Source organism: Nipponia nippon, unplaced genomic scaffold, assembly GCF_047370975.1.
Source record: "Nipponia nippon isolate SJK-2023a ecotype South Korea unplaced genomic scaffold, ASM4737097v1 scaffold_6, whole genome shotgun sequence".
NCBI lineage: Eukaryota > Metazoa > Chordata > Aves > Pelecaniformes > Threskiornithidae > Nipponia > Nipponia nippon.
In genome coordinates, this window is record NW_028262380.1 from 44,215,212 (window position 1) to 44,231,030 (window position 15,819).

General features: G+C 43.8%; 1 protein-coding gene across 1 annotated transcript in view; it reads right to left on the reverse strand.

Moving 5' to 3' along the window:
* CPE (carboxypeptidase E) overlaps positions 1-10,033 on the reverse strand; it is a 57,550-nt gene extending 47,517 nt beyond the window's left edge. Inside the window, exon 1 of the mRNA XM_087737375.1 lies at positions 9,717-10,033. Within this exon, the coding sequence (XP_087593501.1) occupies positions 9,717-10,005 (289 nt within the window). The 5' untranslated portion in view covers positions 10,006-10,033. The remainder of the gene's footprint in view (positions 1-9,716) is intronic.
* Between the last annotated feature and the right edge of the window lie 5,786 nt (positions 10,034-15,819).

The following is a 15,819-nucleotide window of genomic DNA, read 5'->3' on the forward strand; positions in this document are numbered from 1 at the left end:
GATGGACAGGAGGAGAAATTAAACCCCTGTCTAGCTTATATCAGTTGAAAATCTGACATGGAGAGTCAGTTTACCATAGCCATAAAGCTCCCTTTGCAGTAACAATCTTTAACATGTGTAAAAAGTGTATATTTAGGATGTAGACTCACTCCGATGTTGCTTATAGTTCTAAAACTGTGCTTTTGTGCAATAAGCCAAAATGCAGAGCCAGCCAAAACTACAAAACCTTCAGTTTAGCATAGGCAAGAAAGGTTCATTTTGAATGTTAAGTGTGCAAGGAGTACACCGTTCAGAACAGTGAAGGACAGCAATGTGTAACTGAAAGACCATCACGCCGTGGGCTCCCTTTACTTTTGAGGGACACATAAGTAAAAGGACATTCAAATTACAGGTCTTGCAGCTGGAAACCTCACATTTTCTTGATACCAAAAAAAAAAATCTACTGGATCATTAGATTGGTATACCAGCAAGGATGCCTTTGCCAAGAAAACAGCTCATTAAACCTTGGCCAATTGGATGTCCCACCTGATGAAACAATTCTTTCCACTTGGCTTTAAGGCAGATCCACGCTAAGCATAAGTATTCAAAACGGCATATGGTGGCTGTTCTTGCTGTAGGCAAGCTCTGCAGCCAGAGCAGTATCTTTCTTTGGTTGTAAAGCAGGCAGCTCGTGCTCCATGGTCATGAACAGTTCCACACAAATAATGACTATCTCAGCTTGCTCCACGGGACTTCATTTGTGAGTAAACAAGGATGTCAGGTTTTGCTTATAATTCAATATGAACAACTACCAGGAAGCAGCTACTAGCTTATACAATTATAAATGTTTCACTTCAGAAAAAGAATTAATTAAAAACAAATGTTTACTGCCTTCGAACTGCCAACCACAGCTTTATGATTCAGGATTCTCTCTTACCTGGCCATTGTAGCTGCACAGACACATTTCTAACATATGCCTTCGTATTGAACCAAACCCCTCTGACAATCACCCTGTTACCTGCTGCTGTCATGGGAAGATGTGTCCAGCGCTGATCCAGATAGCACAATATTAGTGCACTGCAAGAAACCTCCACTCCAAAGGGAAGGGCACTATGGACCAAGCCATGCTTTTAGTCTACTGTTCTCATCCCTAACAGTGCACCTGAAAGGACTAAGCAAGGTGACAACTTCAGTGCCACAGGGCACCTATCATGTCACAGTACATACCATCGTTTCTTCATAATATGGCAGCACTTGGATTCCAAAATCCCAAATCCCAGCAAGTCAAGCATCTTTCTCCAGCACTGTTGCTCTGCAGAGCTCCGAACCGACTCCCCATACAGCACCAGCTTTCAGCTTCAAACCTGAGATAACACATGCAGATTTATGGCAGCCAAAAGAGCTCAGATTTATGTCACACTGCCAATCAAACCTCCCTACCCTGCTACCATTTTACTGATAAGGATTGGTTTTTTCCAACCTTTTAACTACAAAGGCCGTTGGTGTCTTCATTTAGCCTCAGCATACAAGAAAGTAAGCTTCCAACATAACATTCTGATCCCACTGAATTCACTGAACCCTGGCTTTTGATTTGCGACTTACTCCAAAATGAAATATATGAAGTATATATCCTTTACTCCACTGCTCCCAATTCTACCCATTATTTTAATTAACTGACCCAGAAGCCTTAAAGTACACACTGCAGTTTTCACTTTTGCTTGATTCCACAACATCTTAAGAGAATTCAGCTACAAACCTTCTTTCCAGTTTAATTCCCAACTCAATGGGAAAAAAATAAGCAAGAGCCTGTGGTAATACATGCATGAGGCTTTTCTTTAAAAAGAAAACATAGACCAAAAAAAGATGTGACATATGACTTTTTTTTTTTTTTAGGAGGAACATGAATTAAACAGGTATGAAGACTTAACAATATAAATTAATCTGCTGAGAAAAGATCAGATAGGGTTCATAAATAGTATGTTTCACAAAGCAAGCCTATAAAGTACAACAACGTACTTTACATGATGACACATGAAAGCTGGGGTTCATCAGGTCTTAACCATAAGTTCTTGCACATGTTCCTAAGTTAGAAGCCTGCCCAATGTCAGCTCCTCTGATAGTCAGTAGAGACAGTGATCACTAAATTATAGAAAAATAAACAGTTTCTCCTGAATAAAGTTAATTAAGATTTAACAAGGTCATTTTTTGATAAATCACATGATTATAATTTACTACCTTTAACAAAATGTCTCATGAAATCTTAGGAAATCGCTGTGCTTTATATATTTCTCATTAATTCTCTCGAGTTCACACTGATGTCACCATAATAAAACATCCCTTTAATCCCAACCAACAACAAAACAGGCTCACCTCCTGTTTTCATTGGAAACTGTTAAGGCATTCTGCAGATGTGGGAGGTGATGACAACTCTTCTCTTTAAAATATTAAAGTAATCGACTCTTTCAAAAGGAGTGGGATTGTCAAAACCAGCCTGGGTCAAACCGACAAACTCTGAACACTCTGCATACTCAGACTAATTTTAAGCTTTAAAAATAAAACAACTGCCTTCTGTAGAGTCATGTTTATTCTTAATGATTACAGCCCTCTTTACTACAGCTTGGTTGCCCTCTGTGTTATTCCAGCAAATAAAAGAGAAACTTCTGAGATGCAGTAGCTGGGATCTACAGTGTTTTTGCAGGTAGCACACAGCCTCTCTTAACCCTTTTTTAAATGATCTAACAAAAAGGGAAGTCTTTAAATACCTCAGCCAGTGAAGCAATTGGAGTAAGGGTATTGTATCTCTAGGAAACACTGCAGAGACTGCCTAGCACAGCTGCCTAACCACACTTACTGTGAATTTCCATTGACTTCAATGGGAACGTGAATGGCATTAGCAGCTAGCTGCAACTGTGATCTATAAATGTGCCTACATCTCCTTGACTTTCACCAGCTTTTGAGCACATTTTTCTCTTGGTATTCTACACCTCTGTTTTTAGTTGAACATTAAAACTGGGATAGGAAGGTAGATGAATTCAGAAATATTATTTATTTAAGAAAGAAAATATTAAGGAAGAAAAATCCATTTTCAAAAAACTGAGTGTTACCAAGTACATTCTAAAAAAATATTAAGTTATTCAAGGCTCTTAAAAATAAAACATGTTTTTAAGAAACCCGCTCAGCACATACAGCCAGCCATCTTATTGCCAGCAAATCCTACAGCCCTCTCGAGACCTGCACAACCTACAGAATCTGTGAAGGACACTGGACATCCCTCTCTGAACACAGACAACATTAAAATCATGCTGCCAGAGACTACCCCAGGCCAAATCCTGGCTGGGAGGCTCCTGAGGGACTACCTTAAGTGGCACTACAACCCATAAGGAATTTCACTGGAAAGTTAATTACAGCCTCTCAGTCTTCTGCAGAATGAGAGAGGTACAACCAGCCCCAGATTTGCACTCCCAGGAGGTGAGTTGGTAGCGTGTCCCATGCGGTGTTTGATGGGAAAGCCAGAACGTCCTCACAAGCTCTGAAAGAAAAATCTGTTCCCTGATGCACAAAGGAAAGAAAAAATCCAAATGCAGAAGGCTACGTGAATAATAGGTTCAACCACATTTTATTCTGCATTTTGTTTTATACATCCCTGCAGAGACACCAGCAGCTGCCCTGCTCATGCTCTCGGTTTGGCACTGTGGGTGCTCTTGTTACTCTGCTGCCCGAAGAGCAGCTCACCTTTAAAGAGGATTGCAAACATAAGCCATGAGAGAAGGAGAGAAGCTGAACCACAGCTGAAGGAAAAATGTGACAGCATAATGTCGTCAGCACAGCATGTCCTGTACTCCTGATACAAAGTGTTTTGCTTATATCCACCCATTTACAGCCCCTACCGTATGCATTGCAGCTGGATAGATATCAACTCGGTGCACTCGCGTTCACCAGAGACCAGCCCTGTTTCCTTCAACACCTCCCTCCAAAAAGGGAATACTGAACAAGTGGCCATTGATAAAAACTGGCATTTGCTTAAACCTCAAGCATGCAAAAATTAGGTCTGCTCTCTAATATCTAGATTTAATAACAAGCTCTTGTTGTATACAATTTGTATTAATGCTCTGAAAAATTGGGAAATACTAACAGGACCCATCAAAGAGCTCACAAGATTTTTACTTGCAAATTCCAAGCGTAAGAAAAAGAAGCTTTACAAACTCAAGTGCAATAAATTGTAAGAGATAAAATTAGAATGGCCACATCTGATGACATCACCGTAACCAAGAGACGAGCTGCGTGCTTTCTAACATCACCACTGCTAAAATGCCCTACCGCTGATCCGAGTGCTGCGTTCACCCATCTGAAGCAGGGCATCCCACAAGGCCCACAGGTGATCCCGAGCAGTCTCCCCGCTCCTGGGCTACCGCCCTAAGGCAGCACAGAAGATTCCTGCCCACGCTGGGCTGAAATCACGGCAGCCTCCTACACGTTTGTTTCTTCTTGCGCTGCTGTTTCTCTTTTTTAAAGAGCAGCACTTGCTCGTGGTTCTCTGGAACAGCTGCAGAATCATTTAAATTACAATCATTTAAAAAATATTAAAAAATGGGTTTTGTGCAACAGTGAAATACAAACATTACGAGCAACAATTTTTTTCCCTGTGAATTTGTCAGCTTTACTTATCACAATTTCTTATCACAGAAAGTATTGGCTCACATGGCTGGTGCCACAGCTGAATGAGGGTGCACTTCAATGACAGAAAAAAACCTAGGTATGGTTTCTGCATTAGTGGACAGATCTTGGATTTCCCCATTCATTAAGATACAGTAGAGGCATGATTTTCACTTCTCTCTTAGTCACCCTTTAATTATGTTTTTGCAGGAGGAAATGGCTTCAGCACTGCAGGGCTGGAGTGTGAGAAACTGAGAGCCTAACGTTGGGTGACTTTGGGGGGGCCAGTACAGGAGCTGCAATTTGGGAAGCCAAGCAGCTTATTTAGGCTCAGCGCCAGCACTGACCCACCCAACCCATTTCCTCACTGTGCCAAGTGGGGTCTTTGATAAAGTGATGGGTCTGGGGATTAATGTAGCTGAGTTGCACCTCATAAAATTGACTGAAGTCACACCCGCGGTGCCCTGCCAATGCTCCGAGTCCCAGCTACGTTGCTTACCTCATGCGCGGTGTGCTCCTGCCTCACCAGCTCACAATGCTTTGTTGTTTTTCAAAACTGAAAAGTCCAAGTATGCCATCTTCTAGAAAATCAGATGTCTCACTCAACTACAAATACACCTTCTCCTTCTATTTGAAGTATTTTTAAAGATGCTTGTGGGGAGAAGGATGAACAATAAAATCATTAACATTGAAAAAACTTCCAAATTAAACACTGCTTTGAATAAACAAGAAATATTTTGTTTCCAAAATGCTATTATTCTGATATTTTCAGGATTTCTGTTTCCTTTTCTCTAGTATAAACAACTTGACAAAAATGTCACAAATTTGCAGATCATTTTGTTGTAACAAAATCTGTATTTTCATCCACCCTCTCTCCCCTCCATTGGATGCCAAAGTAATTTTCAGAGTTTGTATCTGTAGCACACATAACCAGTCAATTAATAAGCCTTACTTTGAGGATTTCTTCACAAAACTAAACACTGAAAAATAACCACTATAAAAATCTTAGTAATTTATAAAAAAAAAAAAAAGGTAGGAGTTGAGAGAAATTTTTATCTGCAATTTTTTCATGTAAAGAAAAAAAAAAACAACTAAGAATCTTCGTGTCAAAATGTTTCATTTTCACGTTCAAAGTGAAGCAGTAATGGAGGGGACTGGTCTTGCACCACCAAAATCAATGGCACAAATGAGTCAGAAGTGGCAGCATGCCTAAACAAGTGGCTGAACATTAATGGTGGAGGAACTGCTTTTGGCATTAATCAATTCTAAATATATTTCATTGCTATTAAAGAATACAAACTTATGCCCAAATGAGCTTAGTTATGGGAATAAAAAAAGCCTCAAGAGATCAGCATCCATTGGGTGTTTGTTCAACAGAACATCAGATATCCAAAGCAAGAGCCTATTTCCTCTCTCAGGCGTAGACAGTATTCTCCTGCACCTGAATTAAGGTAAAATATTGTTTAGTTTATCCCAGAAATAATCTGTGCTTTACTATCAACTGTCCTCTGTTTTTCCTTGGTGCATCATCAACTTCCCACAATCTCTTTCTCTTTGCTTTATCTTACCTTGCCGTCCACCATCTTCTGTCAACTTTGCCAATTTTTGGCAAGCACAAGGAAATGAATTATATTTTCTCACATCATCAAAGCCACTCCAAAATGTTTTGGTCACTTCCAGTCTAGGTTCATACAATACCTTCTACACCTAACCACTGATATAGTCTCATTCAAGTCTTCCTCTGCCTTAACCTTCTAGTCCCCACCGACTCAAAGTGAGGTTATCTGCACGGAACAGCTTCCTCAGTATAAAGCTATTTGTTAAAGTTCAAATATCCTCAGCTGCGGCTTTTGCTTCTCCTTATTCAAGGGCTGCTTTTCCATTAGCAATTGCAGGCTTTAATCTCCCATAGGGGTGCAGCATCAGCCTAAAGAAACTGCTGCCATAAAAAAACAAAATTGCAAAATATTAAAACAAACTCTGGCATTAACCAGAAGGGAAATACACGTGGCATGGTGTTCAAGTTTGCAGAGAAGAGAGCACATTCTCCAAGTATTTAAGGTAGGATCAGAAACTTTAGGCATTCTCACGTTTCTGGCATTTAGCACGTCCCTGGGAAGAGCCCAGTGAAGGCTATGCTCATCTTCCAAGTGACTAATCCAGGTTTCCAAGATTTGCCAGGACACTTTGTATGCTTATACAAGAAACCAGACTGGCTCATATGGAGTTGTTCTGGATTCCAATGCAGTATCAGGACTTTAAAAAAATCCTCATAATGTACATATACCCCAGCAAAATATACATATACCCCAGCAAAAGAAGGCCTTAATGATTTATTCCAGTTGCTTCATTCACTAAGGATTTGTTCCAGTTGCTTTGGAAGTCTAAAACACGTTTCTAAAATTTTCCTATTTCTCTCATGCATTTTTTTTTCAAATATTACTCATATATTACAAATTTATTTTCAAAAATAGGTGATATTCTAAAATTAAAGTTGATTTATATGCTTACATACGATCAAATACATTCACACAACGTTGCACGGCCATGCAATATGTGTGATTACGCAATGTATGCATGTATGTACAGTATTTGATTTACTCAGTACAAAGCCTCTCTACTCAGTACAAAGAGTCTTTATTGATGCTCTGCTGACACCATCCTGATTTATTTTGTCATCAACTTGCCCACTAAGTGAATGGAAACGTTTGGTTTTGTTTTCACAGCAGCTCACTTAGATAATTCAGGTACCATCCCTGCATAATCCCCAGGCTTCTAGAAGCATGAGCTCTCTACAGACCGTAAACCTATGAGTCACGCATATATTTTGTTTATACTTATATATATATTTTAAAATAAACCCCATGACACTCAGGATATCTTGTAGGAACAGGTTACATTCAGGAATAAAAACTTCTTAGCCTATCATGAAAAAAGAAATAATAACTATGTGTATGTATGTGTCTGTGAATCTCTCTATCATTTTTTAACAATAGATGATGATAAATCAGGTCCTGATCCTGCAAGCTTTAATCACAGGAAACATCCTTATTCCTGTTGTTGCCCTGGGAATCAAGCGTGGATGCTCAGAGTGAGCGAGGATCCCCCCTCAGGTAAGAGCTGCAGAATCAGCCTCGTATCTCCTGCCAAGGCTAGTACAAGGCTCCACTTCTTTTACTGGACAGCTTAAAAAAGCTCACATAGAAAAATAAACAGTGCTACCTTTTACTACGCAGTAGAAGAAAGGGCATGTTATTAAGAAGAAAACGCCTCTGATGCAACCATTAGCATAATATTTAGGTGCTTAGGCTCTGTAACAAAGAAGCAGCGATGTTAACAGTGCCTTCACAATTATTTCAAGGAGCACAACCATAACTAGGCATGGGGTCTGGCTCATTGCCCTTCTGAAACAGATCCTGAGTTTCTCTCATGTGCAGATAGCGAAAAGCTGCAGCAGCTCTCCACTGTGTGAGAAATGCTCAGTACCTCGCAGAATGAAACTGAGGATTTAAATAAAACAATGAATTTGCTCTGGTTCAAACTCTGCTTAATCCTCTGAAAAACCCAGCATTTTCAGCATCCACCACTAAAGATTGCCAGGACTCATCACATTCCCTGACATGCGATTTGGACATTACAACATGTGGCATTTTCGTCATGGGCTCCTGTTGTGAGAGACCGAGCACGTTCTAGGAAATGCTTGACATTCACTGTAGCTTATATATGGATGCAATCCATAGGAAACTTTCTTTTCAGCGGTTTATTATCGCTCATTGATACAAAGTTGAATTTTCTTTTGCTTGGTCTCAGTGACAAACCCTTTCTCACATCACTGACACCACCAGGAGAAGCAGTGCCTCTCTGGGAAGAGCCACAGCCCCATCTCAGACTGCACGGAGAGCTCTTTTCGTCCTTGTTTCAGCTGGCTTGACAGAAGCGTCAAATAAATGAGCTGTAGCGACTGTCCCCTGACAGTAACACAAAGTCACAACAATAACCATGTACCATTCCCGTGTGCAAATTACACAGTGGCAATAGATTAATTCTTAGCTTCAGGATCACCCTTCATATGAAGATGACAACATACCACAAAGAAATTTTTCAAATTTCACTGCAATTCCTACATTTTTCAAGACAATGCTTTGCTACCCTGCCTTCCTTACATCCAATATCCTATGACCTTGAAGTTTTATCAGTAGCCCTAACGCAGTCAGTAAAAATTTAAGTCCCTTGAGGATGCAAAGCAAGGTTATATTCAGGTCATAAAGCAGGACATTAAGCACGAATTGTATAGACCAAATCCCCAGAGACCCACAGAATCCACATCTCCACCTAAAAATCACAGACCTCCAGGCCTGTTCTGTAACCTACCAAGGGAAATGTGAAGACACGACTGCAGGTGGCTTATGGCTGGGCCTTAGGTACTGAGCAGCTTTCAAGATTAAGCTTTTTCACGTATAGACCTAAGCGATACTACCAATTCTGAAATTGGAAACGATGAAAAATGCACCCTCATAGACATAAAACAAATGCACAGTGTCAATCACATCCCCTTTTATAAAGAACGTCTCAAACCCTAGGTACACGTAGCCATATATCCCGAGACACCTGTGCAAATGCCCGTAGCGCGATGCAGTAACACTGTTTCCGCAGGCAGCCTGGCCGTGTTACACAGCTCACACAGGCACATTCATACCTAGTGCTTCTTTCCCCGACACTTTGGGTCGTGCCAGGGAAGGGGGAGGCCAACGCTTTCCCTTTCAGCACATCTGCACCAGGTGCTTCACCGCAGAGCAGAGGGGAGCGCGTTCATTCCCTATTGCTGCTGCATCTTCTGACATTTCACCGCGATTTTTGCGTGTTTCTCTCTTTAACAGGGCGCTAAATCCAAGGACAGAGACACAGAGAGGCTTTGCGCTGAGTGCAGGCGATCGCTGACAGCGAATATTTTAGGGACAGCATCTGCCCGCTGCCGCCGGACCCGGGCCCAGCGCAGCAGCCCCGGGCAGCGGCTCCGCTCCGCTCCGCCCCGCCGCTACCTGCCGCCAGGTGCGGGCACCGCCCGCCGCCGCAGCCCCCCTTACCGGGCTCATGCTCGCCGGGGCGGTCGGAGACCTCGATGACCAGGAGCTCTCGGCCCTCGGCGCTGCGCCCCACCGTGTAGATCCTGCTGATGGCGGGGCACTGCAGCCACACGGCCACCAGCGCCTCCCGCAGCTCGGCGTAGCGGTGGTACTCGAAGGAGATGCCCTCCTCAGCGCTCAGCCGCCGCCGCCGGCTGGCGACCCCCGCCGCCGCCCCCGCCGCCGGCTCCGCCGCCGCTCGGCAGGCAGCGAGCAGCCCGCAGAGCACCAGCAGCACCCGCACCGCCATCCCGCCCGCCTGCGGCCGCGCAGCTGCCGCCGGCCCCGGCGGCAGGGAGGGAGGGAGGGAGGGCGGGAGCGGGGGGCGGGCGGAGGCGGCGGGGAAGGGAGGGAGGGAGGGAGGGAGGGACCGGCCGCTCCGCCCGTCTCCGCGGGCCGCGGCGGGAGGAGCGAGAGCTCCCCGCGGAGGGCGGCGGGGACTGCGCGGCCCCGCAAGATGCGGCCCGGAGCCGCTAAAGCCGTTTTCATCAACCCATCTCGATGTCCAGGTGGAGAAAAGCGTTGGAAGAATCCCGGGGCGCGACTCCTACATTGCTTTTTTTATTCTATTTGGTGAATCATAGAATCTTTTAGGTTGGAAAAGACCCTTAAGATCATCGAGTCCAACCGTTAACCTGTCACTGCCAAGTCCACCACTAAACCATGTCCTCGAGCACCACATCTACCCTTCTTTTAAATACCTCCAGGGATGGGGACTCAATCACTTCCCTGGGCAGCCTGGTCCAGTGCCTGACTACCCTTTTGGTGAAGAAGTTTTTCCTAATATCCAACCTAAACCTCCCCTGGTGCAGCTTGAGGCCGTTTCCTCTCGTCCTATAGCTTGTTACCTGGGAGAAGAGACCGACCCCCACCTCGCTACAACCTCCTTTCAGGTAGTTGTAGAGAGCAATAAGGTCTCCCCTCAGCCTCCTCTTCTCCAGGCTGAACAACCCCAGTTCCCTCAGCCGCTCCTCACAAGACTTGTGCTCTAGACCCTTCACCAACTTTGTTGCCCTTCTCTGGACACGCTCCAGCACCTTGATGTCCTTCTTGTAGTGAGGGGCCCAAAACTGAACACAGTGGTCGAGGTGCAGCCTCACCAGTGCCGAACACAGAGGCACCATCACCTCCCTGGTCCTGCTGGCCACACTATTCCTGATACAAGCCAGGATGCTATTGGCCTTCTTGGCCACCTGAGCACACTGCTGCCTCATGTTCAGGCAGCTGTCGACAAACACCCCCAGGTCCTTTTCAGCCAGACAGCTCTCCAGCCACTCTTCCCCAAGCCTGTAGTGTTGCATGGCGTTGTTGCGACCCAAGTGCAGGACTCGGCACTTGGCCTTACTGAACCTCATACAGTTGGTCCCGGCCCATCAATCCAGCCTGTCCAGATCCCTCTACAGGGCCTTCCTATCCTCCAGCACATCGACACTTCCATCCAACTTGGTGTCATCTGCAAACTTACTGAGGGTGCACTCAATCCCCTCATCCAGATCATCAATGAAGATATTTAACAGGACCGGCCCCAACACTGAGCCCTGGGGAACACCACTCGTGACCGGACGCCAACTGATTTGACTCCATTCACCACCACTCTCTGGGATCGGCCGTCCAGCCAGTTTTTAACCCAGCGCAGAGTGCACCCATCCAAGCCGTGAGCAGCCAGCTTCTCCAGGAGAATGCTGTGGGAGACAGTGTCAAAGGCCTTACTGAAGTCCAAGTAGACAACATCCACAGCCTTCCCCTCATCCACTAAGAGGGTCACCTTGTCATAGGAGGAGACCAGGTTAGTGAAACAGGACCTGCCTTTCATAAACCCATGCTGGCTGAGCCTGATCCCCCGGTTGTCCCGCACTTGCTGCATAATGTCACTCAAGATGATTTGTTCCATGACTTTTCCCCGGCACCGAGGTCAGGCTGACAGGCCTGTAGTTCCCCGGATCCTCCTTCCAACCCTTCTTGTAGAGGGGCGTCACATTTGCCAACTTCCAGTCATCTGGGACCTCCACGGTTGACCAGGACTGCTGATAAATGATGGAGAGTGGCTTGGCAAGCTCCTCTGCCAGCTCCCTCAATATCCTTGGGTGGATCCTGTCTGGCCCCATGGACTTGTGGGCATCCAGGTGGAGGAGCAAGTCGGTGACTGCCACCTCTTCAACAACTAGGCCTTCATTCTGCATCCTATCTCCATCTACCAGCTCAGGGGCCTGAAAACCCCAAGGATGACCAGTCTGACTATTAAAGACTGAGGCAAAGAAGGCATTAAGTACCTCTGCCTTCTCCTCGTCCTTCATGGCAATGTTTCCCTCCACATCCAACAAAGGAGGGAGATTCTCCTTGGCCCTCCTTTTGTCGCTGACATATTTGTAAAAACATTTTTTGTTATCTTTAACGGCAGTGGCCAGTTTAAGTTCCAGCTGGGCCTTCGCCTTTCTAATCTTAATGCATAACCTCACAACATCCTTGTAGTCCTCCTGAGTCACCTGCCCCTTCTTCCAAAGGTGGTAGGCTCTCCTTTTTTTCCTGAGTTCCAGCCAAAGCTCTCTGTTCAGCCAGGCTGGTCTTCTCCCCCACCCGCTCGACTTGTGGCACATGGGGACAGCCTGCTCCTGTGCCTTTAAGACTTCCTTCTTGAATAACATCCAGCCTTCCTGGACTCCTTTGCCCTTCAGGACTGCCTCCCAAGGGACTCTGTTAACCAGACTCCTAAACAATCCAAAGTCTGCCCTTCTATAGTTCAGGGTAGCGGTTTTGCTGACCCCCTTCCTTACTTCTCCAAGAATTGAAAACTCTTATCATTTCATGGTCACTGAGCCCAAGACAGCCTCCAACCACCACATCGCCCACCAGGCCCTCTCTGTTCATGAACAGCAGGTCCAGCGGGGCACCTCCCCTGGTTGGCTCGCTTACCAGCTGCATCAGGACATTATCTTCCACACGCTCCAGGAACCTCCGAGACTGCTTTCTCTCTGCTGTGTTGTATTGCCAGCAGATATCTGGTAAGTTGAAGTCTCCCATGAGAACGAGGGCTAGAGATCGTGAGACTTCAGCCAACCGCTTGCAGAAAACTTCGTCTGTTTCCTCATCCTGGTTGGGTGGTCTCTAACAGACTCCCACCAGGATATCTGCCTTATTAGCCTTCCCTCTGATCTTTACCCATAAGCATGGGTAAGCATGTTCTAGGAGAACATCTTCATTGACACTTGGTGATATACCAGCTCGGAAACTCAGACCTGAAAATGCAACTACTGTATGTAAATACTTATATGTCTATTTGTCTATATTCACCTATACTTGTTATTTTTCAGTGTTCTGACTGTCAGTCCTGGATTATTTGATGTGTTTCTTCATAGCAAGAACCAAAGGTCAGCTCATCCAGTCCTTACCATCTTTCAAAGCCAACCTGGTTCAGAAGCTTCTCTGCCCAGTTTAATTCCAGGGTTACAAGAATGCAACCATGTGCAATGGCACCTTCAGAGCACTTCTTGGAGCTGTCAACTCTCCATTCTTACTGCTAGAAAACTTTGGGAGATGCCTATCATATCACGTCACGTTAGCTCTGAGGTTAGGACAACGCGAATTTGCTCTAAGCATTTTGCAAGACTTGGATGTACAGAGACTCCCTGATATATTGTTTTCTCTTACCAAGATTGCTGTTCGGATTTAGGATCACAGAAGGACCATCCCTCTGACTTCTCTCCTCCCTAACAGCATGAATTGTATTACGACTTCACACCACTTTAGAATTATGTGCAATATGTGCAATGCGCTCAGAGCTCAAAATTAACTACAAATAAAGGCAGCTGACCTAGAATTCAAAAGATTCGCATTCTTAATCAGTTTTGTTGGCTACCTTCATCACAAGGGTAAATATTCCTTGTTTTCTTCATCACTTTCGCTTGTGCCTTATACACAAAGTAAACCAATCTGCTGATGCTGTGATTTTAGACTTACAGTATCATTTTCTGGGAGAACTTTCTGATCAGTCCAAAAAACCCCTCTGTGCAGTGTACCAACTCTCACTGGCTTCCCTTTAAATTTATTTCCCCAAAACCAATGTCACTAAAAGATACAACTAGGCTCAGAAATCATCTATTTCTTTTCATCTATTCAAGCAGTGAATTATTATTCCACTACACAAAATTAGTCTCACAACTAGGTCTGAATCGATTTCCATTAATTTTCATACTTATTATCCCCTCACCCCTAAAAAAATGACGAGAATGATTACTTCTAAAAACACATGCACATACACATCGTACATAAAACAGGGCACTTTACAGACCATCAAATATTTCATTTTGAGTTCACACATACTAATTTCTTTTTAATAAGGGATTAAGAAACAATGATTAGATTCTCAGAGAGCTTAGGCACATTCGCAGAACTGAGCGGGAGGAATAAGTTGATGACTTCCTTTGCATCCAATCCCTCCTCCCATTTTCCATAGTTCAGAGATGACAACTATCATCACAGGCAAAGGCCAAATTTCCTTGTAGTATGGAAAACGGTTTTGCACTTGCCTTAGTCTCAGAGGAATACCTAACCCCAAGGGCATTCCCAGGCTATATGCATAACCAGGCTCCTGGGTATGGCCTTGGTAAGCTAATCCTACTAATTAGAGCAGGGCATAGAGCTCAAATGCTCCCTGTACAGAAAACGTCCTGATCAGAAGATTTCAAATCTGGTTTACCTCTCTCTTATGTCTGTATATGACACCAAATAGTAAATTATATTTTGCTAACAGATGCTGCCTAAATAATTTGGTAATAGTGAAGAAAACTTCATTGACATTTACAAAAATACATATTCATAGACAAATAAATATGTACAAACATATATATAATATTCATATATCTTTACCTATCATTCCATTCTTGTGGCCAAAACAATTTGCTGAATGTGATTCAAATTTCCAAATGCTTTTGACTTGCCTGAATCTTTTTCAGCAATTCATGACTTACCAGCAAGTATACAAATAAAACTTCCAAAAAAAAAAAAAAACCCACCCTCACTCTCAGAGTTCTGCTTACCAGACTTGAGTAACTCTGCACTTTTTTCATTTGTGTGGCACGACAAGCAGGCTGAGGCAACTATTTTCTTTTATAACCCAAAATGAGCACGCTAAAGCTATGTCCATTAGAAACAATAGAAGTACATTAGGAACAGCAGAAATCCCCAAAACACTCTATGATGGAGATCAGATACTTATATTATTAATAACAAAGTACTGCTCATAATGACGCCATGGAAATACTCAGCAAACTCTGGCTTATATTTGGAAAGAAGTGAGAGGGTGCACTATGCTGCACGAGGAAGGCAGTGTTTTCTAACATACAAATAAGCAAGTAGGATGCTGAACATAAGGCGTAAGGGAGAAGCGTGTTCAGACCAGCAAGACCAAATGACTAGTTGGTCTTCAAGCCCCCCTCTGAGGAAGGCTATCTTTGGCCTCCTAATATTCAGTTATATCGCATTTTCAAGCCTTGAAAAAATTCTGAAAGACTAGTTAGGGCATTAACACAGCACAACTATTCGGAAAGAACAGGTATAAACTATATATGTACTAAAAGACCAGGTCAAACCACAGAAAAGCTGGTAAGGGTTTCAATTAAGAAATTAATGACAGGAATAGAATAGTTCCAGTCAATTTTAAAAAGAGAACAGCTGATCTGTGTTGACAAACTACCAGGCCAGCAGGTAGAGATAACTCGTGAGATGTAAGAAGCTTTTACAAAACTTATCTGAATGCTGATTATATACACATACTATACCTGGCAGCTCTGGGCACTTGAAGATTTGCCTTTAAGACAGAAGCGTCTAATACCAACCTCCAAAATGTCTTGCACAACTCAGTGGCTCTATTGCTTGGATGCTTGCAAAACAGGGTTGAGACATGGGAAGTCACAGCTTTCCCAGTACCTTGAGAACAGGCTTAACACAAGGCAGGTCAAAGGAAATATAAAGAATGAATAAATGTTTTAAAATCCAAATATAGACGAGGCAGTAACACAGGAGGTTACAGAGAGGGAAAGGAAATAAAACTACCTTCCAGTTATGTATT